Source organism: Ambystoma mexicanum, chromosome 10 (genome assembly GCF_040938575.1).
Source record: "Ambystoma mexicanum isolate Mex_15411 chromosome 10, UKY_AmexF1_1, whole genome shotgun sequence".
Lineage (NCBI taxonomy): Eukaryota > Metazoa > Chordata > Amphibia > Caudata > Ambystomatidae > Ambystoma > Ambystoma mexicanum.
In genome coordinates this window covers 195,767,379-195,794,837 of record NC_090932.1, presented here as the reverse complement: position 1 = coordinate 195,794,837, position 27,459 = coordinate 195,767,379, and the positions used below count along the sequence as shown (strand labels likewise).

At 47.0% G+C, this 27,459-nt stretch overlaps 1 protein-coding gene across 2 annotated transcripts in view; it reads left to right on the top strand.

Annotated features, from left to right (window-relative positions):
* The window catches only part of PPP3CC (protein phosphatase 3 catalytic subunit gamma), a 1,509,833-nt gene that overhangs the window by 338,323 nt on the left and 1,144,051 nt on the right, over positions 1–27,459 (top strand). For both annotated transcript variants that reach the window (XM_069617714.1, XM_069617713.1), the window contains exons 2-3: positions 23,577–23,774; positions 25,671–25,795. In XM_069617714.1, the coding sequence (XP_069473815.1) occupies positions 23,577–23,774; positions 25,671–25,795 (323 nt within the window). The remainder of the gene's footprint in view (positions 1–23,576; positions 23,775–25,670; positions 25,796–27,459) is intronic.

Here is a 27,459-nt window from a genome sequence, read left to right as displayed (position 1 = left end):
ATTCTGTACCCCCTTGTGCACGTCTACAAACCGAGTAAGGAACTCATTGGAGGGACTTTTGAGAAGACCGGGCAAAGATTGCTTATATGTGGCCAGTATAGATCTAATCCTTGCGTTCGATAAAGTGGACAGATCGAGGCTTTGGGCCAAACTATCGAATTGGGGAATACCAGTGCACATCCTGGACATCCTTATACAACTGCATAGAGGCCCAGTCATAAAAGTAAGACTGAACTCGAAGGCAGGTGTCTCGAAATCTATACATAGGCATCATGCACTGAGCCAGGGGTATTTGCCCGCTGCCTCTTTAATTTGTACTTGGAAGACCTGCAGGATTTTTTGAAGACGGTTGCTTTTATTTCACCCAAACTAAATGAGGAAATATGTTTTTGCATTACTTATGCAGATGACATTGTATTATTGGATAGAACACAGGTGGCACTACAGAGGCTTCCTTTGCGTTTTGAGGAATATGCAACTTTAATCTGCCTGACGGTCAACCCCACAAAATCTAACATCCATGTGCTTCAAAGGAAGCAAATATAAATTGGGCAAGTTCAAGTGGTTAATGGGAGGTTTGGGTATACATGTGGTCCCCTCCGTTAAATACTTGGGGTTTGGGTTGATGAGGCCAAAGGAAATGTTCTAACCTTAAAAAGGACCTGTGGGTTAAGGGGCCCACACTGGCGGCACACATGTAATTTATTGTAAAGAGATATTGCTGTTTCAAAATGAAACCTTTGGTCCACTTCTACAGAGTTATTCCAGTGTTATCTTATGGTCTGGACAGTATTAATAAGATGAACACATTAGAATTGGACACACTGGAAGGTTTCATTCTGAGAAAGGCTTTAAGGTTACCGAATTGTGTCCCATTGACGATGGTTCACTTTGAATTGGGGTTGAATTCCCTGTCTGCAATAGTACATCTGAGGACCATATTTCTGTACCGTAAAATACTTGTTGGAGCAAAATACTCCTTGTATGCCCTTATAGGAAGTCATATGTTACAGAATAAGGAGGGGGATATGTCCTTTCTGAGTTCAATGGGAAGTGTAAGAAGATTATGGATCACTATGAGATACCCCTAGATCTACAGTTGAAGAACCCTGGCCTAGTAAAAAGGCAAATTATGGCTAAAGATTGGATAGCTGTAGGTGAAACAAGGGTGAAGTATACCACGTACTGGGAAATCAGCATGGATTGTAAAAGGCGGGGAGTACTTCAGAAGTACCTAGCTCAGGATCTTGATAGTCGCTACAGATATACCTTTTATAAGGTTTTGATTTGATCTCCTTTTGACGGGAGCGGTGCTGGTAACACGAGGTCTGAAGGAAACAGGTGTAGGGGAATCCTTGAAACATATTATGATAGTGTTTAGGCCTCTAGGATGCCAGGTTAAACCTTTTTGGTAGATTTGTATATGGCATTAGTTCTGAACACCGAAAAACCTTTGGAGATGCATCTTGCAAGGGTCGCCATCAGCACTTTTGATTAGTGTAGTAAATACTTTGAAATCACAAAGATTGTATGACTGAATTGGAAAAACCATGGTGCTCCTGCAGGGTCTGGGATCCCATGAATGAAATGATGAAGGATGCCAAGTTTTGGGATTTTATTTTCGCTTATTTAATTGCATTGTAATCTGAATTTTTTAAATGTTTGTAATCTATTGATGGTAATGAATTTTAAATGTATTGAGTTGTATAAGGTTTGTAAAAAACCAGTTTCAATAAAAAAATAAAATGCATTTGACCGGATGAGAGTAGCTTAAAGATCCATGCTGCTGTTCCAAGGGATGCAGCATGGGACGGGGAGAGGAAGGAGAGCCTACATGTTAATCTTTATCTTTTGTTTGGAGTGTTGACCTGATTTTAGGTAATAAAATAGACCGATACATATCTTAACTGGAGCTCCTTCATGGCCAGTTAGTGAGAGCACCTCACTGTGCAACACTGAATACACAAACACAGCGTAGTAGTAAATGCCTCCTTTTTAACTAGTTCTTTGCTCTGGTTTGGATCATGATTAAGCACACTACATTATGGCAACTAGCAAGAGAACCGAGACTCACATAGGTACAATTATTTGCCTAGATCATACTGTGTAGTTGTCAGGCTTCAGATCTTCCTCCCCCTCCTCCTCACCTGAATCTTCAGAGGTGGACTCCTTAGGAACAGCCTCCGTCTTCCTAAGGTCCTTCTTCTTAGTAGGAGTCTTGTCCTTCGGTGTTCGGACCTTCCTTTCGTGTAAATAGGGTCTGGCCCCTCCGGGAGCCACCTTGGCAGAGAAGGAACCCTGTCCGCGGGGACCCCCAGAGGGCCAGCCCTAATTCCAGGGAAAAAGCACAAAGGCGGAAAAAACCCTGGTTTCCAGATGGGTTCAAATGGGTGAAAGTCTGTTCTCAGTTCAAATAGGTGAAAGTCTGTTTCCAGCTCTGTATTTCCAATGGAGAATGTACTGGATTCCAAAGTATAAGAATTATCGGAAAATCCCACACCAAGCACTCCATGGCAATAGGTATCACAAGGAAGTGCTGAGAAACTTGGAGAGGATTGGGGTAAGGACATGGTTAAACAGAGCTGTAGGAATAACTCAGACAAGGAAAAAGTAATAAAAGAAAAGATAGGCAGAGCCAAAAGATGTCAGTATAAGGATAAGCAGAGAAAGGACCAATGAAACAAATACAGAGCACGAATAAAAAACCAAACTATGATAAGAAGGGCTAAGAAAAAAAAATGCTTACAGAGCGAGGGAATACTCTGCAAGCGTACTAAGCGGCAGGTGCTGGGTAGCAGAGTAACTTAAGGCGCCGTAGACTCTATATGCCGTTCGTAACTGACAGAAACAGAGACAGAAATCAGAAAGGAACCAGTGTACTTCACAAGGGAAAAAGGCACAGAGCAGTTAAGCGGAAGAGAGGTTAAGAAACCCGTTATCAGGAAGAATAGTCAGAGAAAGTAAGACGCGGACAGGAGGCGGGAGCCGTATGAATGGAGGTAGGTAAACAAAGGAAGAGGCTACATGTACACAGGAAAAGAAGTACTTGGGAGACTGCAGGGGAAGATGGCCAAAGAAATGAACACAAGGAAGGTAGGAAAAACGGTACAGGGGAGACTAGCAGGAAGAATATGCGGACGTAGTAACAACACAATCCGGAGCGCTGAAAATACAGATACAACGCGTCGGGGTGTGGGAGGAGCCAGCATTTAAAGAAACGTCCACCATATTGGGTGAGGACTGGAATGCGCACAAGGCAATGCCTCCAGTGCTTCCAGATCTTCCATTCACCGTTCCTGACAGTAGTCAAATGAAAGAAATTATGCTGTCTTACTCAGCCACACTTTTTAATGTAATTCACCTTAAAAAACCATGCCCTGCCTGCCCCTCACTGAGAAACGCCCCTTGATACTGGAACCCCCTTGAACGCAATCCCTCACAGAGGCCCTCATCTTGGAAATGGGAATATGTAGGCAAATGTGCTGAACGAGGGGCGGGCGTATGAAAGTCAGTGACCCTTTCCTCCTGAAGGGGGCCACTATAGGGGCTGATAAATGTAGTGTTACTCCAAGTGGATGGGCATCTGTGTCACAGGTGAAATGGGAGGAGCCTAACTGTTCCCGTATGCCTGCAGATACTAGTCGGAATTACTGGCTGCTCTCCTTCTTTGAATCCATGGGCGGCAAGAATACTTCAGACTAGTAGAGCATTTTACTGTATGTTGTAGAAAGACTGCGCCACCAGTGCACCCATAACAGGCACGCTTCCTGCTTCCAATCCTGTACTTTTGTAAATTTAGTGAAATCATCAAAAGGTTCTTTGAATGCAGCCAATGAGAAAAAAAATATCAAGTGCCAGGACATGATTCCTATAAAGTGCTTAAACAGGCTTTGGAAAAGGAGCAGTGTTGTCGTGGTATATGCTTGGGGAAGACCACAGATGAGTATGAAAGCCTCCGTGCAGCTGAAAGCTTCCTGAAAGGTTTGGAAGGGTTAAAGTGTGATCCTGTGCAATAATTAGCAGATACTGCAGCAGTAAGCAGGAAGTGACTGCATTGTAATTCCCTGAGGCAAAAATAAGGGCCTTTACGGTGTGCCCCCATATAGGATGTGAGAACGTTCCATCCCATGTGGGAAGGGTCCATTAATGTAATGTTATGTTACATTGCATTTGTATAGCGCTTTATTTACCATTGGTATGATCTCAAAGCGCTGTGGGTTGAACACACTTGGGTACCGTGGTCTTTATCAGTTGAGAGTAGTGTAGCATATAGTGCTTGGGTGCACTTGGTATATGAGCAGCTAGACTGGTTTTTTCGCGGGTTGGGTGCATTCTAATGCTAAGTGTGGTGCGGTATGAGCGATATCGGTATGTATGCAGCTAGGCCGAATTGATCAAGGGGTGTAGCTGCGTTCTATTGTTTGTTGATGTAAAAATGAGTGAGCATAATGGTATGAATGAGTGTCTCTGGTTATCAGTGGGTGGCTCCTGGCCAGTGAGGGTTTGATGATTTATTTTGGATGGGCAAACCTTTGAGACTTGGAGGGCCCATTTTCAGGGTCGCTGTAGGGGTTTTGAGTTGGGTTGTGGGATGCTTCTTGGGATATTGTCGTGAGAGTTTTTGTTTCAGGTTAGTGCTGATTCTCACAGGACAATGACCATAAGGGGATGGATATATGGCCACGGGTGGACTTTTCATGGATTTCGGAAAAGCCATGTTTTTACTGCTTTTGCGGAAGCCCATCTAGTCCTGGTTGTGCTGAATATGAGGGGGTAGTGAATTCCATGTAGTTGGTGTGAGGATAGAGTAGGCTGAGCCTCCAAGTCTGACAGAATTGGAGGCTGGAATCATAAATAGGAGGGCCGTGCTTGACCTTAGGATGCGTGTTGGGCGGTAGCGCATAGTCTTCTCTTGGAGGTATGATGGGCTGCCCTTGTGCACTACTCGGTGGGTGAAGCACAGGATATTGAAGGTGGCCCTTCATCCAATAAGTAGCCAGTGGAGGGTGCGGAAAGCAGGCGAGATGTGGTCCCTTGTGGTCCCTTCGTCTGAGTGCAAGGAGGAATTTAGCGGCTGCATTTTGGAGTTTAATTTGTTATGCCGGAGCACCCAGGTACATGGAGTTTTCATAGTCGAATCTGGACATGACGATTGACATGATAGAGGTCAATCTGTTGAGGAGGGAGAGATGAGGCAAGATGCTTCTTAGAAGCCTGAGATGGGCGTGACAGGATTTAGATATATTGTTGATCTAGTGGGACGGGGATAAGTCTGAGTCCAATATGTAGCCATGGTTTTTGACTGTGTTGGAGGAGGGGGGGATTCAGGGTGCCCAGGGGTGGAGTCCATGGGAGTGGTTGCAGGAGTAGAGCTATGTTGCTACATATCATGAGCTCGGTTTTCCCTGGGTTGTGAAGGAGGTGGTTTCTAGACATTCATATGTCTATATATTGAGGCAAGCTGCTAGATCAGAGCTCGTCTTGGTGATTCTCCGCATGATTTGGGTGTCGTCAGCATAATTGTAACAGGTGAGGTTGTGTGAGCGGATGATCGTTGGTAGCAGGCTTGAGCTGAAGAGGTAAAAGGGAGGAGGATAGTAAAGGAGAACCAGAGTGGCACATCCTTCAGGTTGCCATGACCTTGAGATCGTCCCAGATCAAGATCGGAGTGGTTCCAGTTCCATGGCGAGGCCTAAAGCCAGACTCTGCGTGGTCTAGTAAGTTGTTGGATTCAGCAAAAAGGTTGAGTTGAGAGTAGGCAGAGCGGCAGATGAGTTTCGCCAGGAATCTGGTGTTGGAGATGGGCCTGTAATTGGATTGCTGGAGGAGGCCTTTTTCAGAAGGGGTTTGGCGTGCGCTACTTTGAAGGGGTCTGGGAAGGAGCCACAGGTGAAGGAGTGATTGAGTATTGTAAGTAACTCATGGTGGCAACAGGAAAGACGGACACAAGTGATCAAAATTCAAGGATGGGACAAGCATGGGACAAGATGGGTCTCCCGAGCACCGCGCACACACAAGCTTTCGCAGCACAAGCTGACGGTTTCATTCCAGCTATCAGGTTCTTAGACGGTTAAGTCTCTTTTCAATAAAAATCTCTTGCCTTCGAGGGCCTGATATGTTCAACAAACAAAGTTCCGTTCCTCGTATGGCTTTGGTTGACGGTCTCTCCCCTTGGTCCCCCTCTTCCGGGCGCAGACCTTTCACAGTCGTGCTCGACAACTTAATTTTAACAGTTGCTTTTTCAATGAACTTTGGGTGGTGATTTTGCACCCCTGGATCTCTGTCTTTCGGGTTCGGACCCCTTTTCAATTTCCAGCCTCTCACCTTTGGGTTCACAATGGCTTGTCCTTCGGGTTCTCCCTCTGCTGGTCTCGGATCCCAATGCCAAGGGGGACAACCCACTTTTCCTGGTCTTACAATACTTCTTGTATTCACAAAACTAAATTTATAATGGATTGTGGCTTCCCATGTATTCCTCATCTTTGATATACGTATCTCGTCAGCTTTGCTGCTCTGGAAAAAAAATTATCGGCAGAGGGCGCTGTGCACGATGTCGTGGTGTTGATGTCCCTTGAGGGCCGCCGGGCATCGTCGATTTCATCAGCAGTATAAATAGCTTGTCAGCGCCCGTTGGCTTGAGTTCCGTTTTTCTGAAAGATTTCGCTTCAAGTACTAACGGTGCTCTTTGTTTTTCTTTCAAAAAATGTCATCTTCAACCCGTTCGACCCCCCAAAGTCGGGATTTAAAAAATGTTCCGACTGCGGGTCGAATATGTCAATAACTGATCCTCATCTCTTTGGTGTCTCTGTTCCGGGCTCTCCGGGAACACAGATTTAAATAGGCGGTGGGGAGAGAGTCTTCGAAGTCTTCTTTGGAGAAGGGATAGAAGTCTGGGGAGTCTAGAGACTCCACTCGGCATAAATGTTCGAAGAGGTCCCGGTTGAGGAGTCGATCGAGGCAGTCTTCGTCTTCTTCGAAGAAGCAACGCCATAGGTCTCCCTCTTCATTGGATTCCTCTCTGGAATCCGATGAAGGTGCCCCGACCAAGTTGGATTCCCCACATAAATGGGATGCCTTTAGAGTGGAAATGATGCAGATTTTTTAGATTGCGGCCTCAAACCTCTCAAAAGAATCATGCAAGAGCGATGCCCTGGTTGCTCCTTCGGGCGACTCAGGGAAGTCAAAGGCTACTTTGTCAAAGCCGAGTAAGCCGGCTGTTCATCGAGATACTCGTCCCGGCGAAAAGGCGTCGAAGGTATCGACTCGAGAATAGAGTCCATCTCTGATACTGTCGAAAGAGTTGAAATCGTCAGTCTTTGACGATTGTGTCGACGCCATCGGCGCTGAGTGCTTCGACGCCACAATCGAGGGTGAATCCTAGCAAATTGACACCTTTTTCGAGGCCGACTTCAACACCATCGATGGAATCTTCGATCCCAGCAAAGTCCATACCGATTCAGGAAAAGATCTTTAAAACTATATCGACAAAAAGTTTTTTTCAAGACAATGTTCTCCATTTCTGAAAGAGGAAAGTGCTTCTGATGAGGAGACTTCATCATTTGGTGTGCAGTTTGGCACTCAAAATGTACCTGAAGAGCTCATTGACCCAGTGACTCCCTGCAGTCTGCTAGTGGACTTGATACTTCTCCAGAACAGGTGTTTGGCATGCCTGATCCGTCGGAGCATGCTGATTCCGGTTACAGAAACCTTATGAACAGAGTCACAGAGTATATGGGGTGGAGTAGGGCTTCCCCAGCATATGAGCAGGATGACATGACGGACATCCTAGATCAGGGACATCGGAAGGACCCGATCTTACATTCCACAATGCCCTTCAGAGGAAGGTTGTGGCTAATTGGGAAGCTCCCGAATCTGGGCCTGTTGTGAACAGGAACTTCTCTAGGAAGTATAGACCTTCTAGCAGCGATCCAGACTATCTCAACAAACATCCTATGCCTGAGAGTTTAGTAGTCCAGGCTGCTATTTCAAATAAACAATCAGCCTATCCCTCTACCCCCCCTGGATAGAGGCGACAAGAAGGTTGATGAATGGGCTCGCAAGGTCTTCACATCATGCAGCATGGCCTTGAAATCTACTAACTTTACATGTACATTGGCTAGATTTTCTTATACCCTGTGGAACTGTGTTGCCATGGTGGCTGATCACATCCCAGAAGTCGAGGAAAAGGACGGCTTCCTGAATTATAGGTAAGGAGGCGATTGGAGAATGTCTCCAATCAGGGTTGGATACTGCTGACTGCATCAACAGATCCATGGCTGCAAGCACCGTACTGTGCAGGTTTGTGTGGTTGAGAAAGTCATGGTTTGCACCGGACGTGCAGGCCAGACTGCTCAACATGCCCTTCGACAGCTTGAGGTTGTTCAGCAGCAAGGCGGATGAGTCTGGAGAATCTGCAGACCTCCAAGGCGGGAGCTAAGTCCCTTAGCGCCTCCATTCGACAACCTCAACACCCCTACTTGGGCTCATCTTCCGGGGGGGGGGTTGTTCTGTTTGCTTCTATTCCCCAGTTGGTAGCGGAAGAAGACAGGCCGGACAAAGGGGGCAAAGAAGATTCCCTCGTGGTGATATGATGGGTTATTTATAATGCGCTTAATACCCAGAGGTTTCTAAGCGCAGACCTGGGGATCGAACCTGTGGTGCTCTTTGTCATCTTGGTTTCAAGGCAAGCACGTTGCCGCTGACCTTTCCTCCCGAGACACGAGGAAGGGGTGCTAAATCAGACCCAGCAGCATCATCTTTACCCTCAGCCGCCTCTAAGCCACTCAGAGGCCTTGACCCACAAGACCCCGGTGGGAGGAAGAATCTCTCAGCATCTGAACGAATGGCAGGGCATTACTTCAGATGCTTGGGCACTACAAACAGTAGCCCAAGGTAACTGCCTTCCTTTTCAAAAAAGGCCTCAAGATCATCCACCGGGAACCAACTCTATCAAAATTCCAGATCTGCTCCTTGTGCAGGAACGTTTAACCCTGCTAGAGAAAGGTGCAATAGAACATGTCCCTGTAGCGGAGAGGAACAAGGGTTGGTATTCCCCCTACTTTCTTATTCCCAAGAAGGACGGAGTATTGAGACCTATCTTGGACTTAAGAAACTTGAACAAGTTCCTTAGGAAGAACAAGTTCAACATGGTTACCCTTTCTCAGATTCTTCAGTCTCTCCTACTCCAAGATGGGTTGGTACCATTGGACCTTCAGGATGCTTACTTTCATGTGCCAATCCATCTCAAGCACAGGAGGTACCGGCGGTTCGCGGTTCTCATTATCAGTTTGGAGATCTGTCTTTCGGGCTGACCTCCGGCCCTAGGATTTTCACCAAACTGATGGAGGTAGTGGCAGCGAGTTTCAGGAGAGGGGGGGATTCACGTCTACCCCTACCTGGATGATTGGCTGATCAGGGCTTGTTCACCCGAACAAGCCCAGGAACATCTCAGTATCCCCTGCCACTCCCTACACAGATTGGGCTTCTCCCTCAATTACAAGAAGTCCCATATGATACCATTCCAAAGACTCCTATTCATCGGAGCGGTCTTGAATACTTATTCAGGGAAAGCTTTGCCACCCGAGATGAGAGCTCAACACATTCAGCAGATGGTAGCAAAATTCCAGAATGCCCAGCATCTTCCAGACTTCGATTTTCTGAGTTGCTCGGCCTCATGGCATCCTGCATTTTCCTGGTGCCGGAGGCCCGATTGAGGATGAGATCCCTTCAATGGGCTCTCAGGACTCAGTGGTCCCAATTTTCAGGGAATATGTTGGATCAAATGCAAGTTCCAAGCAGGGTTTCTCAAGACCTTCTTTGGTGGGCTTGCAACAACAACATTCTCAAGGCACAATCTTTTTGGCAACCATGGCCCCAGATAACGGTAGCGACGGAAGCCTCACTTAGTGGGTGGGGAGCCCACACCAACGAGCTGACAATCAGCAGTCGTCCAAACTACACATCAACCTTTTGGAACTGAGGGCAATCAGCCTACCGCTGTAGGCCTTCCTAGCCTCTGTATGGGGAAAAATGTCCTGATAATGATGGACAGCACAGTGGCCATGTACTACCTCAACAAGATAGGAGGTGTATGGTCACTACCACTGTGCAGAGAGGCAAATGCAGCTATGGTTCTGGGCAATACAAGAAGGAATCTCTCGATCAGCAGTTCCCATAGCCGGTGAGCAGAACACGGCGGCGGACGCTCTGAGCAGGCAGAGCAGTCTCCCACGAATGGGAACTAGCTCAGGAAGTCCTTCAAGAGATCTTCACCCTTTGGGGAACCCCTCAAGTGGATCTGTTCGCGACCAGTGTCAATCGGAAGTGTGAACAGTACTGCTCCAGGGAATTCCCCCCCAAAAGGAGCTCTAGGAGACACGTTCGTAGTGGACTGGGAGTTTCCACTTCTGAACACGTTTCCTCCAGTTCCTGTCATTCCTCACGTGATCAGGAGGTTGAGAACGTTCGGGAAATCCATTATCCTAATTGCCCCGGATTGGGCCAGGAGGACGTGGTACCCGGACCTTCTGGACATGTCCATCTGCCCTCCATTATGTCTTCCACAAAGAGAGGATCTTCTCTCGCAAGAGGAAGGTTGGGTTCTCCTTCCAGTGGTCAAGACACTCAGCCATCGCGCATGGTTTCTGAGAGGCTGAGATATAAGAATTGGGACCTCCCGGATGACATAATGGAGATTTTGCTTTCGGCTAGAAGGCCTGCAATAAAATCCTTGTACCGATGTTGGAATAACTGGTGCAAGGGCAAGACTCTGGACCCTTTTCAATGTGGCACTCGTATGGTGCTTTCATTCCTGTTGCATTTGACTTTCTATTTTTAAAAGTTCCTCGGAAGAGGTTTTCTTATTTCAAAATGCCTTTTAATTGTTCAATTTCTGAAGGGACTCAATAATATGTGCCCTCCAATACCGTTTCATGTCCCGGCTTGGGATCTAAACTTTGCGTTAAAGTTTCTAACTTGTACCCCTTTAGAGCCATTACATTCCTGCCTGTTACGGCTCTTAACTCTGAAAACTGCACTTCTTGTGGCATTAACATCAGCCCGCAGGGTGAGTGAGTTGCAGGCTCTTTCATGAAATCCTCCTCATACTACATTTCATAAGGATAAGGTAGTCCACAGAGTAAAACCATAATTCCTGCCGAAAGTAGTCTCTTGACATCCATTTTATCGCAGAAGATAACATTTCCTTCTTGCTATACTCCCCCCTCGCCCCCCCACCCCCCTTCCCTCATTTGGGCAACGAGGAGGAAAGGCTGCCTAGGCTGGATCCAAAAAGAGCTCTACCTTTTTATATTGCAAGAATGGGCGAATTTTCGCCATGATGATTAACTATTTGTGCGACATACCGCCCCAAATTTGGACTTATAGTAACTAAAGAAACCATTTCCCCATGGATTACACTGGCTATTGGAGAATGCTACAGATCGGCAGGCAAAAACCCACCGGAAGGGCTTTGAGCTCATTCCACGAGGGGCATGGCAACTTCTGCAGCTCTTCAAAGGGATACCCTATAATTGAAATTTGCTCTGTGGCGACTTGGTCGTCCATTCATGCATTTGTTAAGCATTATTGCTTGGACTCCTCTTCCACTCAAGGAGGTCTTTTTGCTAAAGCAGTCCTTCATTCCATTCACAACTAATTTAAATAGTACTCCCTGTTCCAAATTGTCACTGCTTTGGGAGTATATCAAAGATGAGGAATACGTGTTACCCCTGTTAACGTTCTTTCGACTGGATGTTCCTCCCACGTATGCCTCATCGCCCCTACCGGCCTACCCCGCCGTACAATTTACGTGATTTACACTGTTACCTGAGAGCTTTCGGTCTGGGGTATGCCTGGTTAGTTCCTCGATTGATGGATGGAAAAAACAGAACTGAAGCCAAAGGGCACTGCAAAAGCTATATATGTTGCTGATTATGTTGATGCTCCACTATGGCCCTCGAGGGACATCAACGCCACAACATCGTGCACAGCGCCCTCTGCCGAGAATTATTTTTCCAAAGCAGCAAAGTTGACGAGATACGTATATCAAAGATGAGGAATACGTGGTAGGAACATCGTGGAAAGAACGTTACCAGGGGTAAGTATCTTCTTCGTCTCTTTAAAGAGTTGTTTTAGGCTTTGCGTCTTTTTCTTGCCCACCCTCTGCCGGGTTCACTCTTGCCAACTTTTGCAAACCAGTTCACTGTGGACATTCCTCTGCTGGGTTCACTCCCATCAACACAATGTTCATGGGACTTAAGATTTCGTTCCCTCTTGTTAGCATCCCTTCGCCGGGTGCACTCTTGTCAACCTTTACAACATATTGTTTGTGTACTGTGCATGATTCGTTTCTCTTAGTTTCCCAATCATCTGCCGGTCAAAGACTTTCGACTGAACCAAGGATTTGACAAGACCCCCGTATGACCACTTTGACCCCCTTTCGCCTTTTCCTATGGCCTTCTGGTTACTGCAGTTCAATAGCAGAGTAATTGCCTAGCGTTTCTCGTGTGAACACCCACATGGTGTTTCTGCTATGCTGGCTTTCCCCTTTTCTTATATCAATAGTTCTTTATTTATTCAAAGTTCAGTTAGCCGCTTGCTACTTTGTTCAACACAGTTCAGGCTCTCCCCTCGACTCACTGACTGTGATGAACCGCTTTGCTTTATTGTCTGTAGAGTCAAGGCTGGTACCATTGGGCCATGCGTCTCTCCCCGGCTTGGTGGCAGTGGAGGAGGCGCCCGGGGTAAGGTTGTCATCTGCTGCAACACATGCTGGCTGCTATTCGCGGTCTTACGATTCCTTCTCTTGAGGCTTCACAGGTCTCTGTCGATAAGGACAAGGTCACTTCTCCCTTTGGTATCTTCTCGACTCGTGCCGTCTTTCCCCTCTTGAACTGCTGTGCTGAGTTAGCTCTCACGTCGTGCGGTCTACCCTGCTCGTAGTGTGCTGTCGTGCTCCACCTTTTATCCCTGTGGGGAAGGAAAAGGGCCGTCAGGTGCGTTATTCTGATCAATTGCCTGACCCTTGTATTGGGACATGTCAAGTAAACGGCTCTGGTGTAGTCTGTTGTCTTTTGTGTTGTGCAATAGTGTTCTTTTTGGAAAAGGGGCGTGCAGTGTTTTGGAATATCCTACTTGGTAGGATGGGGAAAAGGTGTTTAAAGAAGGGGGATAATGCGTCCCACCCATCAGTGTCTCACTCCCACTTCCCAAGTACCCCCCCCCATCCAGGTGATACTCCCTCACTGGTCCATCCCCAGGAACTGGATCCAAAAGCGAGGGCCGTGTCCTGGCCATCTGGATGACAGATCCCCGGGGACTATATAGGGAGACGGCTTCAGGGTTCTCACAGTATGGATCTAGCCTGCTCTCCTGCACAGGTGGCAGAGAAGTTTTCTTTTTGGAGGGAGGCAGGTCAAGGGGGGACCCCGGAGGGTCTGCTGCTGGACAGTAGTTTATGGAATTCCTTGCTCAAGATCGTCTTGAAGGAGTTGAAGGTTGGCACTGTGGGGGATGATCTCGAGCATTGGGGTTTTGACGGGGATGAGAGTGGAGAGTTTAGCATTAAGGGCTGCTGTCCTGTCTAGTGCTGTTCTGTTGAAGTGATGGGGGTGGGGAGGGGCACTGGCGCAACTGGGGTTCACAAATTCTGAGATGATCCTGTGGAGCTCTTTGCGACTGTTGCTGCATTTCAGTATTCTTTTATTGTAGTCCTTTTTTTGCCTTTTCGTGTCTCGCATTTGTAGTTACGGTGATGGTGGGCGAGCAGGGATTTGCTAAGGTTTTTTTATGTTTGCCATATGCGCTCGAGGGAGTGGTTATGGGTTTTGACGGTCTTCAGGTGGGGCGTGAATCATTTGGGGATTGGTTCTTTGTGGGTGTGGGCGGGGCTGAGGGGGTGAGAGGGTGGAGTGACTTAAGAAAAGAGTCAAAGGATTAAATAGGTAGAGGTCTGTCTGAGGTTGGGAGTGAGTGTAGCAAGGCTTCAGCCAAGTCGGGTAGTACCATGACCATCTTCCAGCATTTGTGGTCGTGAGGGGAAACCGGGGGGACTATAGGTGTTGGGGTAGGAGTGTGGATAGAAAACTGGAGGTCTGAGTGGTCTGTCCAATTTGGCAGTTTGGTTAAGTCAATGATTAATTGGGAGCTCGCCTCTCTCCTGGTTAGGGGAAGTAACAGGGCAGACGGCTGCCCAGACGCGAACCAACTGAAGTGATGTGACCCCGATCTGTGCTATGGGCTGAAGCACTTATTTTTTGTTTTTAACCAGAAAAGAACTGCTGATTTTTTTACATTTATTTTATCAGTAGAGATCTAGCTACTTTAGTGTCTTCTGTGGTGGCGAGAGCACCAACCTCTGCCCCTTATTACTAGTTTTATCCGTGGTGTCCCCCCCCCCACCACCTATTCCCTCCACACGTTGGTTGCATTGGCTAAAGTCGTATTGACTTGGACAATTCAGCTGATGCAAATTTGGCGAGCGTGTTTCTGCTTAGTAGACATGGGCAAATGATTGTCTTGCCAAATTTCAGATTATCTTTGAAATATGGGGAGGACCTTTTCCTTTTTGGGCTTAATATGGGCCTGAGTGCTAATGATGTGTGCACTAAAGGAGTATGATGCCCCCACATGGTCCTTGCTCTGGGCCCTTGCTGAGGGATTGAGTGGCGCTGGAAATGGAGTTTGGCATAGAGCCAGAATTTTTGGCGGTAAAATGTCCTCTTTCCTGCAGCAACAGTGAGGCCCTATCACTATTTGTGACAGTGGTCTGGCAAAAGCCCTTGTTCATGTCTGCCATCTCCAAAAGGGTGTCCTAGAAGGACTGTCCAGCGCCATGGGACCATGTTAAATTGACCCCTCCTCCTACCTTGTATAGCCTGGTTGTTCAGGCATCCAGTCAGCGTCCTGTCCTCTGGTTTCCCACCTTGTTCACAGCCACGCCTTTAAAAAAAATATACTCTTTCAGACAAAAGGTCTTCGACTTTGAAGGTCTGGCACTGGAGTTCAAATGTCACATTAATCTTGGCAACGGTATGACCACGATTTGTGAGATGTGGCCAAGGAGCTTATTAAACCTATGCTCCTTGATGGACAGCTACCTTTATAGCAATTGGTATTTGATGCTGGTGTGGTTCTCTGCGCTAGCAGGGATCAAAATATATTGGCTGTGCAGGAACTAAAAAGCAGTTCCCGGGCCTCAGACTTAACCCATTAAGCAGGAGCTAACTCTGGGGGGGGGGGGAATATGGAGCTAGTACATGGCATACTGCAAATCATACTTCCAATTCCCATTCAAACCGTAGCTTGTTCGTTATGTATAGCCCATACTGCTTTAAATGCCTTTTAGCTGTGTCCCAATTATTTTCTATGCACATTCCCAATAGTTATTGTTGTACAGAAAAAACGATTTTGAGTAACTATTGCCCCAATAATAATTTCTAATGTAATTAGTGTTTTTATTAACTTTATTTCCAAAGTGAAAAAAGAAAGGAGAAAAGGAGGAATAAATTAAAGAAACAAATGTATGCAAATCTCCATGATCATTCAAAATTAGTTTGTTGCTTTTGAAACCAATGGTTTATGCAATACCCCATATGTTTTGTGATGAATCTGGGCAATTCGTCCATTCTTCCCAGGGGGGAGCTACCCACCTTTGAGGCAAGGGAGGAGGGCCTGCTAAGCAAGAGACTCCGGGAGGCGGGGAAGTTCAGGGAAAGCGGGATCTCACTGGGAGTGACTCTCCTTTTGGGGATGACTCTCCTCTTGGGGACAAGGATTCCCATTGCCACAAGGAACTCCCCATGAATAACACTCTGTCCGCACAAATGCTGAAATTGCCTCAAGGTAATACTGGTATTCGGTTGACGTACAGCAGCGAGAATAAAGTGACGAGGAACCTTGACTGAAGTAGGAAGAATCCTACGCAGAGCCGAGCTCTGACGTACAGAGGTCCTGGAGGGGTGAGCCGTGCTACACTGTGTAGCCAGCGGTAGCATGGATAGACCAAGCAAGAAAGTAGGGACGCCGGAAGCCCGCGCTGGTACAGGTGATGCATTTCAGAAACAGACTGGGATGGAAGGACCGTCCTTTCTGTTGGCATGACCCCGTTGTAGCCATGGTGGGTCCAGGCCCTGAGAAGCTACGTTGAGGCCACAATGGAAGGGAAGAACAAATCCAACATCTTGAAAGCGAAGCCCACAGAGTGTTACGCTCACCTGGTCTCTGCAGGAACGTTGTGGCACGGTTGGAGCCCTCCCTGGACTTGGGTCCCCTGGATCAGCCTTTTCCCCCCAGCTGCTGTAGTGTGGACTGGTCTGGTTGCTGGCAATGCCCTTGGGAGAAGGTAGGAGGCAGTGAGAATGCTGCGGTTGAATTGCGATCCCCCTTGAACCCTTCATTCCAGAGTGAGATGAGCATGCATTTTCCCAAATGGTCTCACCTGCTGTTTTGTAAGGGTGAGCTCTCTGTCCTGCTTCTCATCAGCAGGGGCATTGTTGATGGACCTAGTTGCTTCACTGGGCCGTGTGCGTGGCGGCCCAGATCCGCTGTGACCAATCCACTTTGTAGGTAAGTGTTCGTAACTATGATTATTTTCCGTATCCTTTGCAATGTCTTTTCCCAATGATTATTGGCCGTAATTCTTGTAATGTCTTTTCTCTCCCCAATAGGTGTAAAGATGGCCACGCAGAGTCGCTGTGTTGGAGGCGGGTCCAAACGGTGCCAGAGGGGAATTGAGCGGTCACCACTCGAAGGTAAGTAGGGTTTAAAGGTTGTACGCAAGGCTTATGTGTTGCACAGCCAATCGTAAGATGTTTATGCAGTTTCTAACCTGAGCATTCCTTTTCTCTTGCAGGGATGACATGGCGGCGTCTGATGGAGAGTGGCGATCCAAGGACCTGTCGGCGGTTGCCAGATGGATGGATGGATGGATGGATCCGTGAGGATGTTGGAACAGGTGAGGATGCGGCCCGACTCCGATGGCTCCTGGAATCTGGTAAGATGCTACACGCTGAAGGCGATGGGTTTGTAGAGACAGGTAAGGTGCGTGCTGAAGATGCAGAGTTGCTATCAGGTAAGCTGTGCTTCGAGCGATGGTATGGCTGGAGTCCGGTAAGATGCGTGCTGAAGATGCAGAGTTGGAATTGGGTAAGCTGTGCTTCGAGCAATGATGTAGCTGGAGTCGGGTAGGTGTGCACTGAAGATGTTCCAGAACCTGATGAGGAGCGTGCTGAGCTGGAAACAGGTAAGAGAGCTTCAGACGGCAGTAAGCGTTACGCTGCACACAGCAGACTAACGCGAAGCACCTGCATGCGGGTGGGGCTGGCTTAAATAGCCTGGCCCCAACCACTCCCCTTTAGCCCCGCCTTGTGGCTCCACCTTGCCACTCCCACAGACTTCTGCACGTGCCTTCCAATGCTTTCGAATGGCCACGCCTAGCCTGGATGCACGTGCCCTAGACATAGTGTGCAGAGCACACTTTCTTATGAGCCTGGCGCCAAAGGCGCTAAGACTGGGTCCATTTGGACCCTTTGGAATATAAAGGTAATGGTCCTTGACCAGTGGCCATGACACAGAGATAGACGAGTTGGCAGGCACAGAGAAGTAAGAAATGGGGACTGAAGGACCATCTTACATAGGGATATGACCACACTACAACTATGGTGGGTCCGGGACCTAAGAGAGTAAGCCGAGAACAGGATAGAAGAGAGAAACAAGTCCTCCAGTTGGAAAGAGACAGAGAAGCGGATGCACAAGGCCGGTGACTCTGTGGATAAGGGCGAGCAGCAACATATCCACTGGGACGCCACCCTGCTGCAACGCACACAAAGATATGGAAGGATATATGGAAGGTACCAGAGTGCCCAGGGTGGTGGAGGAGAGTGGAAACCAATAGAAAGAAGGAACCCGACAAGGAGGGTTACAGGAGCCCTCGAAACCAGAGTCTTGAATCCGAGCAAGATACACCTATACAACTATGTAGGTTAAGAAAACCTGAAAGCCAGAGGGGGGGCCTGGAAAACCTTGGAGAAACAAGGGACATCGATAAAAACACTAGGAGAAGGGAACATGGAGGGTTCAATCAACCCATACATTTTATAGCATCGAGAGAAAGTTCCCAAGGTGGTGGAGAAAGAAAACAACACGGAGGGTCACAGGAGCCTTAGAAACCCAATACTCCTACGTCCCGTCCCCTTTCCTCCATAGTTGTGGGACATGCTGTCCTTTGGGACAGAATTGGAGCACTTTAAAGCAAATTGACTTTTTTATTTTTACGCAGGGCCACCGCACGTGTCTGAAGCCCCGCCTTCCGGCACTCCACCTGCGCATCACCCTTCTGTCCTTTTCTCCGCGCTGTCTGGGTCGGACGCACATGCATCACAGGGAATCTTTTTTTTCTTTTTGTTCCCTTGTCCTTCATTCCTGCTCCGGTTCCACGGTCATCTTTTCCTCCATCTAGGCTCTGGGATTTGTGTCCTGTTCACTCTGCGAATGCCGTTTCGTGAGGGCAGATCCCTATTCCCCTTGCCTGGTGTGTTTAGGCCCGGAACACCGTTGGGACTCGTGCTTCTGTTGTGACTCCCTCTACGTCTGTGTACTCCAGCATCGTCTTGTCAGGTTGGAGGAGATGTTTCAACACGTTCCTCCACCTCACTTTCGGCTCTTCATTGACGACACAAGGCAACGACAAGTAAGTTCTTTCCTTTTCAGGGCACCCTGGCCGGGGGTTTCCTTGCTCGGGTCTTCCAGGTCCGGGAGGAGCTCAATTATCTCTACTACCAAGGATTTCCCTGAGGGTTCCCACATGGGGCCTAACAGGTGCACTGGAGCTTTCTCCAAGGACCCCCGTAGGGGGGGCTGCAAAAACTGGTGGTTCTTCCGAGGTTCCCTGTTTAGGGGCTAAAGTTGGGCCCAGTTCTTCTGGGTCTCTTGGTACCGAGGTTTGCCCTGAGCTTTACGCATCAGGAACTAATTGCATTGAGTCACGGCTCGGGTCCCTCCCAAGGTGGCTAAATGTACCAGCTTTACCCATGAGGTTCCCCTTCTTGGGGCTATTTTCAACACCAGCAGAATTGAGGGACCACCCATCGAGGTTCCTGGCTGTAGGGCGCGGCTCTCAGCCTTCCCACGCTCAGGCTCGTGGTGACACCAGTGCTGAGTGGGCAAAAAAGTCGGTCACGTACCATAGGCCTTCCAGTACCGGCTCCACCTAGGGTCCCCTTCTTGGGGCTAATACTTCGCCAGTCCCTAAGGTGTTGTTTTCACACCCTAGATCTGTAAGTACCAGCTCTGCCGAGGTTCCTTGTTCCAAGGCTAAGATGTCACTTATGACCCCTGACTCCCCTGAGGTGACTATGGCCTCACTTCTGTCACGCAGTTTGCCTCAGGCGTTGACAAAATGGCGGCTCAACCCGCGCGGCCCACAGAGGCCATTTTGACTACCTCTTACAGAAACATGTACCACGGCTGGTGCTGTGGGCCTCCCTTTGGGGCTGAGCAGCCTTTTCTACACTTTGTGGAGCGTAAGAACCCATTCCGCCCTCCAATGTATTGGTGTCTCAGGCACCGCTGCCGCATACAGTCTCTCGCCCTCCTACGTCCGCACCTTTGATCTATATGAATTCAGTTGGTGGGGGTCCATCTTGGCAACCATCCTCGTTGCGATCATGGGGGTATGCCCCTTCCGAGCGGCCTCTGCCCACTTCAGGGCCTAGATCTTCGTCCGAGGATCCGATTTTCGTGAAGTTTCAGACACTTATGCATTTTGATCACATGAAAGTGTACTTTAAGGATCTGTTTAAGGAAATGTATCCTGTACCGCCTCCTGCTCTGGCAGATCCTACGCAGGCCCCAGTGGTGCCATCTTCCACCTCTTCTTGCAGGACCTCCTCCACCACTTCCTCCTCTGCCTCTGCTTTCCCCGATAGAAAAGACATCAGGTGCTCTGCCAGACAACACTTTAGGCCCCGAGGCGCCACGTGCAGCGGATCAGTCTTCTGCTCCCGCTTCACTGGATGAGGACCAAGCACACAAGGACAGCGATGAGCCGCCCTGCTCTATTAGAGCCTTCCACGACCGGGTGCTGGACATGATGGCACTAGATCCCAGTATCCGAGGCCCAAGCTCTTCGGGAGGGTGTGCTTTCTGGTGCCTTCACTCTGTCGACACAGGAGCGCACCGGCCTGTTCCTCCAGAAGGACGTCTTGGCTGAGACCCGTAAGGTCTGGGGAAAACCCTCATTCCGGGTAGCATCTAAACAAGAAGATTGACGCTTGATATAAGCTTCATGCTTCTGAGGACATATCTTTGTCGGCATGCCACCTCCCCTCATCGACAGCGGTGGCAGCAGCTATGCTCCAGTCCAAGCTGGCCTCTATATCCTCCACTGCTGCGTCCCAGATCCTCTCCAAGGAGGACAAGCTTCTTGACGCCATTGGGAAGGTCTTTTCCAATTCGGCTCTTCAGCTGCGTCAGGCTAACACTGAGCTCATCCTGGTGGCTGCCAATGTCAAGCTGTGGAGGGAGCTAGCCTAGTTCTAAGAATGTATTCCCGCTGGGAGGCTTGAGGACTTCAAAGGTGGCTTGTCGGAGGCCAGAGTTCTGGCGCAGGATCTACTTGAGGCTGCGGCCCATCACGTAGACCCCTCAGCTCGAGTCACCATGGTCGGGGTAGAAATCTACCACCAAGCGTGGCGCACGCTACGAAGTTCTCGAAGGAAGTTCAGGACAAGGTGCTTGATCGCCCCTTCGAGGGTAAAGAACTGTTCCACTCCTCGATGGACGAGGAACTAACAAAGACCAAAGCTAGCACTCAAACAGCCAAGTCTTTGTTGGTCCTTGCGAGAAACACCAGCAAAGGCATCTTATACTCGGAGGTCGGGGTCTCAAAAAAGGTTTTTCTCTGCATTGAGAGGTTTTCAGGACCGCCGTGTGCACTGAGCAGATGATCTAGCTGGTGGGCCCCAATGTAAACAGTAACTGCAAGGTGGCTGTTTTTTTTCTTGGCCAACCGCCTCTTCGCCTGGAACAGGTGGTCTACTCGCCGATAAAACATCGAACTGATATTTTCTATCGGTCGTACGAGACTCTGGTGGGAGGATGAATTGAGTCTCATCTGGAGGCGTGGCAGACATTACCAAAGTCAGTTGCTCGAGCAGGCTTCTGCTTGCCCCTCCCCCCAACCTCGCCCGCCCTTCAGTCCTCCCTTCGAGCAGATTGGGTCGCCCTCCCTCAGAGCCGAGGTACAGAAACTTCTAGAGCAATGGAACCTGTTCCACTTCGGGAGCATGGGAGTGCTACTACTCCCGCCTGTTTACAGTGCCCAAACCGAACCAGGTTGGCCTGCGCACTATCCTCGACCTTTCCTAGTTCAATCTTTTTCTCCCCCAAGAGAAATTCAAGATGACTACGCCCTGCCAGATAAAGTCCTCTCCCTGGAAGGGTGATTGGCTCAGCGTAGTGGACCTTCAGGACGCATATATGCACATTCTGATTTGGAGCCTGCATCGGAAATATGTGCGGTTCTTTGTGGGAGCGGAATACTTCCAGTATCGTGTGGTCCCTTTTGGTCTCCGCTCGGCACTGTGTGTCTTTACGAAGATGTCGGTCATTGCAGCATTCCTCACACTACAGGGGGTCCATGTATATCCATACTTGGACGTTTGGCTCCTGTGCAGTCCTTGCCCACAGATGGCTACGACCAATCTTCAGTCACTCCTTCAGCTCATGTTCCATCTTTGGCTGTCAGTAAACTGGTGGAAATCGTCCATGATGGTCTCTCAAGACCTGATCTTTCTGGGTTTCCGTTGGGATACCGTCGGTACCAGAGTTTTCCTGACGGGGCACAGGATTGCAGTCCTGTCGACCACGTGACAACTCCCTCCTGTCCTCTCACATGACGGCTCGGTGGCTCCAGAGACTCTTGGTTCTCATGGCTTCTTGTGTGTTAGCGCTACGTCTTGTGCGCATTAAGTTGAGATGCTCTCAGCTTGCTCTTCGAGACAACTCGTCCCAGGCTATGGAATATTGTTATAGATTCTCAAACAATACGTTACCAGGGAGAATGACGGGGCGTTACACCATAGGTGAAGCGGACATTGCGATGTTCCTGGCTAGTACCTTGAAACATTTGTAAGCCAGGTACTTGGAAGTACCTGAAGATCTTCTGCATGGGTTCCTAGTTGAAATACGATGCCAGATGCACAAAGCTGTGGCCCAAGTAGTTTTTAAGAATCTCTTCGGGTACTGTCAACCTTTGAGTTCACTGCCCAGATATTTACTGCTTGCTAATCAATGTGTATTTTTACTAAGTGTATGACTACAAAGAATCAAATGCAAATGCTGGAGAAATCGGGTATAGTTCTTCACCTTTGTACACAATTCCAAATGATATGGGCTGAGGGCCCTCTTTTTTTGATGTGGGGGGCCTATATCATGAGGGTATACACCAATTTCTAGAACAAAAGGACATAGGTTACCCCGCCTGTCTGGCACTGGCCGGTAGTATTTATAGCACAATCTAACCGATCATAGCATTTGATCTGTACATAAATTTGAGAGCACCAAATTGATATTTGCTCATTTAACAAATGTTATCTTTTGTAGCATAAAAAGCCTACTATCAGAGTTTTTATGCAATTGATATCCTATTAAATATTCTTATAATACACAATTTGCAATTGATATTTTGCACGGTGGGGGTTAGTACAATATGTGACTTAGAATGTGGTTATCATAACCAAAACATCTGTCTGTACACATTTACATGAAACCAAGCTCCACAGAGTTTGCCATTATTGCACATCTTGCATGCTTTGAATCAAGGTTTGAGATGATAGTGTTGAGTAAGGTCAGCAGAACTGGTGACTGTTTGGTGAAAAGGTATCCTTCTCGTTGTCGGACAAAAAAACATTAATATGGTGCTTATACATAATGATGAAGACATATATGAATTGCTATAGGAATAGTTTTCATTCTAACCAAGAGATTCCACCTTGACATCAGGGAATATCCAATACAGATGTGAATCTATAATACAAAATAGCAATTCCTCAGAACTATAACTACAGGTAAGTAACTGGTTTATTCACCTAAGGGACCATTTCACTGATCATGTTAAGTCTGCCTTACTTAGATGAATCAGGCCACTAGCCCCATCTCAATCCCCTATTTATTTAAGTTGGAGAGCAAGAAAGGGTCTGAGGTTTGGGAGATTGTAGGCACATCTGAGGGGGGAAACCTGTATCCTGGTTTGCATTTTTAGGTTCTGCTTTTTCTTTGGTTATTAAAAAAATGTCCTCTACCTTGTGCTGCAACATATGACCTCTTTCAAGTCTGGTGCAAGTGGGGGGCTAAGGAATAAAAGTACAATGGTCATAAAATAAAAGGAATAAAAGTACCTAGGGTGAGTAACTTGCACCGAAATTATCAGGAAGATTGTGTCTGCCTCAATTAGGCAGGATGGGGTATACTGGAAGAAGGTATTGAGGGAATCGATGCTATTGGTTTAATGTAATGTTATGAAACAAGCTGTGAAGTTTTACATATGGAAACCCTTTCACTTTTTTGTTTCTCCATAGCCGTTCCGTTCCCTCCCACATTGCGGCTCCCCATGAAAGAAGTATTTGAGGATGGCAGGCCTAGGCTAGATATTTTAAAGACCCATTTTGTGAAAGAAGGCCGGCTGGAGGAGGATGCTGCCCTGAAGATTATTGACGAAGGTGCTGCCATTCTCCGACACGAGAAGACCATGATTGAAGTTGAGGCCCCCATTACAGGTGAGATGCTTTCTTCAATTGCAGCATGCATGTAATTCTTGTTTGATGCTATATTACAACAGGCTTTTTCACTAAAGAATATTTCCTCTGATTACCATTTGATGCAGTGCATTTTATGATTTATTCAATCACATTTAACATGTGCATACAGTTTTATTTTGCATTCCCGGCATTGAGATTCTTTGATACTTGAACAGCAGATAACATCCCTTTCATGATTTTTCAATAGTCAACTATGACTCTATTAGGAGTTGAACACAATGCCAGAAGACGATGGAAAAGTGTGCTTGTGATGTACTTTTATGGTTGAGGGTTGTTTCTTACAAGATTCAGCCACTTGAACATGGTTGTTGTAAGTGATTTCAATCCGGCACACACCCAAGTCAAAGCTCAGCATGTAGTGCACAACTGAAATCCCCCCTATTCCTCCCCTGGTCACACTGAACCAGGAATCAGGCTGATTTGCAAAGGTAAATATTTATGTATTTAAGATTTTGTCACACTATGTTTTAATAGGTACACAACAATCACCAATGGGGTGACAGAACACTGAATAATATCTTAGTACACTAGGAATAGATAATAAGCAAAACAAATGCAGCACAGAAAATAATACTTTTGTGTTGGTTCAGATCAGATAGCACTGTGGTTAGCAGTTCGCCCTGCAACACCCATCAACCCCCCAATAGGCAATGTAAAGATATAGGAGGAGGAAGCAGGTATTGAGGGAGTCCAGTGCATCCCCCTTCTTGAGGGAAGCTCCTTCCAGGAGGGTTTAGGACTACTTTCACACTTCTAGTTTCCTGAGCTGCAGCTTTGTCATTGTTCCGTTGCTCTCTGTAGACAAGATCCTGTCCAAACCCCGCAATTGACACCTCCCAGTGAGTTTCTGCTGGGGGGGGTGGGGAAGGCCCTCCTTCTGGGAAAAAACCTGCTTTCCCAGTTTTTGTTCAACTTCAGCCAAGCTAATTACTTCTTAAACCTAACAAAACCCACATTTGTTGCATCACATACAAATACATTTCTTCCTTGGCCTTAAAATCTGTGGAATCAAAAACACAACTAAAGTCTGTATTCCTTTTTGAAACAATCCTTTTTGTTTGCTAATTCGGCAGACTTTTGTTTTATCATTTTAAAGCTGCCTTAGTACTCCTCTGACAGCTGTCATTCGGGTCAACCCTGGTACTGCACCCAGATTTTGGCATAGAGGCTGTCAGTTTTAAGACTTTGTATGTTTCATTTGATACATGAATTTTAACACCATGCACGATTGTGAATGTTGTGTTACAAGCATTTTGGAGTTTTTAGCAACAAAACAAATGTAATTTGTAGGCAATTTTTGGGTTTCATTTGCAAAGTGCTGCTTCTCTCTCTGCACTCTGTTTGCTGGTTACGGAACCGACTGGCACATTGCTGCAGGGTGTGCTCTATTCCACCGCACATGTCCCATGGGTGGCTGGTTGTGCATCCCTCTGTTTGCGTGCTGAAGCACACGCTTTTTGTAGGTTTTTGGCGCGCACAAGGGTTTTGCCGCCATTGGTGCTGTTCTTTCCCCATAACTGGCAGGGTGATGCCGCATAGCATAGCTGAGTGGGTCAATACATCCCACAGAGCAAGGGATTCTGTAATTATTATAGCCCACATATGAGTGCCTCACATGTATTTGGCCTTTAAGTGAGTGATGTGAAACGAAGCATTGTTGGAAATTGCCCAGATGGGATTTGTTTTATGCTCATTGCGAACTTTGATTATCTTGATTGCGACTGGTTTGAAGTTATATACGAGTTTGTTGGATTGTTTCAACAGTTGGCGGGAGAGAAGTGAGACTAAGTTGATTCAGTGATATGTCAAACTTTATAAATGGTGTAATACTTGCTTACTGTCAATCTTCCCCAGTATGTGGAGATATACATGGACAGTTCTTTGACCTGATGAAGCTGTTTGAAGTTGGAGGCTCTCCAAATAACACTCGCTACCTCTTCCTGGGAGACTATGTGGACAGAGGATACTTCAGTATAGAGGTAAGAATCCCGTCACACCCGGCGTGCTTGCTATTCCTCCTTTGATGTTAATTGTAGACCACATTGTTAAAGCACAGACATATCAGAGGATTTGCTTTCTTGGCACGACTTTTAGTGGTAGTCACGTTTCATAATCTGTGTTCAATTAACTGTCTGAAAATCATAAGAAAAAGTATGTGCTATGTAACACTAGTGGTTGTATCCTGTATTTGAAATACCACATTGTTTTTGTTCAACATAACTTTAATATTTGTGGTTGTGACATACATTGTAACATTTTAGATTTGTAACATTATAGGACATTTGACGTGTTCAATGTCAAGTTCGTTCCTCATTCCACCCACCCAAATCATGACACTCTTTCCAAAAGACGTTTGCAGTAACATTTTACTTCTATAAACCAGTTGTCCGAAAGATCGTCAGTGAAAGGTTATGCATCAAACTCTGTCTAGCCGTCATTAAGGGGGTGCCTCTAACGGTACTCTATCTGGGTTGACCAGGTGCTTGGGTGTCTTGGAAAAGATGACAGCCCTCCTGGATGATCAGATTCCACCACCATTAAGTCCCGGATATGTCCCCACCACAAGGCCTTAAGGATTCTTCTAACATCTATCAACTGTAATTCTGGCTGCTAGCAATTAATGTATAATACGCTTGGTGGGTATACTTCCTTCCTAGCCTCCAATAGTATTAGCAGTGGATCTTCGGGTAGGTTGTTTCCAGACATAGCTTTTTTCTTGACTAGCACCTCCACACAGAATCTTCGGGCAGGTCCACCACATGTAATAAGCCCACTCTCTCCCCTATCCCCGCCAACAGTCAGTTGAATACAAAGAGTTCATTTTATTCAATCTTCCAGCAGGCAGGTACCACTGGTAACAGACCTTGAGCTTCTATTCCATGTTCATAGTGCGTCTGGATGTGGTATGATTCCGCAACCCAATGTCATTCCATGTGTCTTCCTCAATTCTGTGACCCCTGTCAGTCTCCCAGCTATTCATATGTGAATCTCTTCTTGCCGTTATCCTTTTCCAATAATTTGTAAAGGTTCGAGACATTGGCTTGCAAGAAGCCTCTTTCAAGCACTAACCCTAGTGCCTAATGTGAAATATCACTTTCTTTACCAATTACATACTCTTTGTGATTGTAGCAGTAATTGCTTCAGGTGGTATTTTTTGAAATTCCGACCTGCAGAAAATAATTCAGTCCGAGTGGAAATTCCTCCTATCATTTGGAGCGATTTCCCCAAATTTTACATCTACCCCAAAAGGAGGTAAATCCAATCTCCAGAATTGGATCTTAATAGATTCACATGCTGTGAATATTCCCCAACGACAAGCTCGGAATCCTCTTGTTACCTTTTGGATATTACTTTTTTAAAATAAAAGTTAGGTGTATTTTGTATGGGTGCTTTAAGCCCATTCAATGGGATATTGAGTAGTAAGCTCCACCTCTCCAGCTTTTCCTCAGATTCTAACCATGCTGGAAGGAGTCCTCAAGAGAAATCAGTTTTAATTAATGAAAAACCTACTTCCATGACAGGAAAATAAATAAACTAAAGGAAAAGAAGTCGTCCCAGGACAGGAGTTCACCTCAGGAAATGGATAAGAACCAGGTAAAAAAGTCATTGTTAAAGGCCTGCAGCTCCTGTGACCTCAAAAATT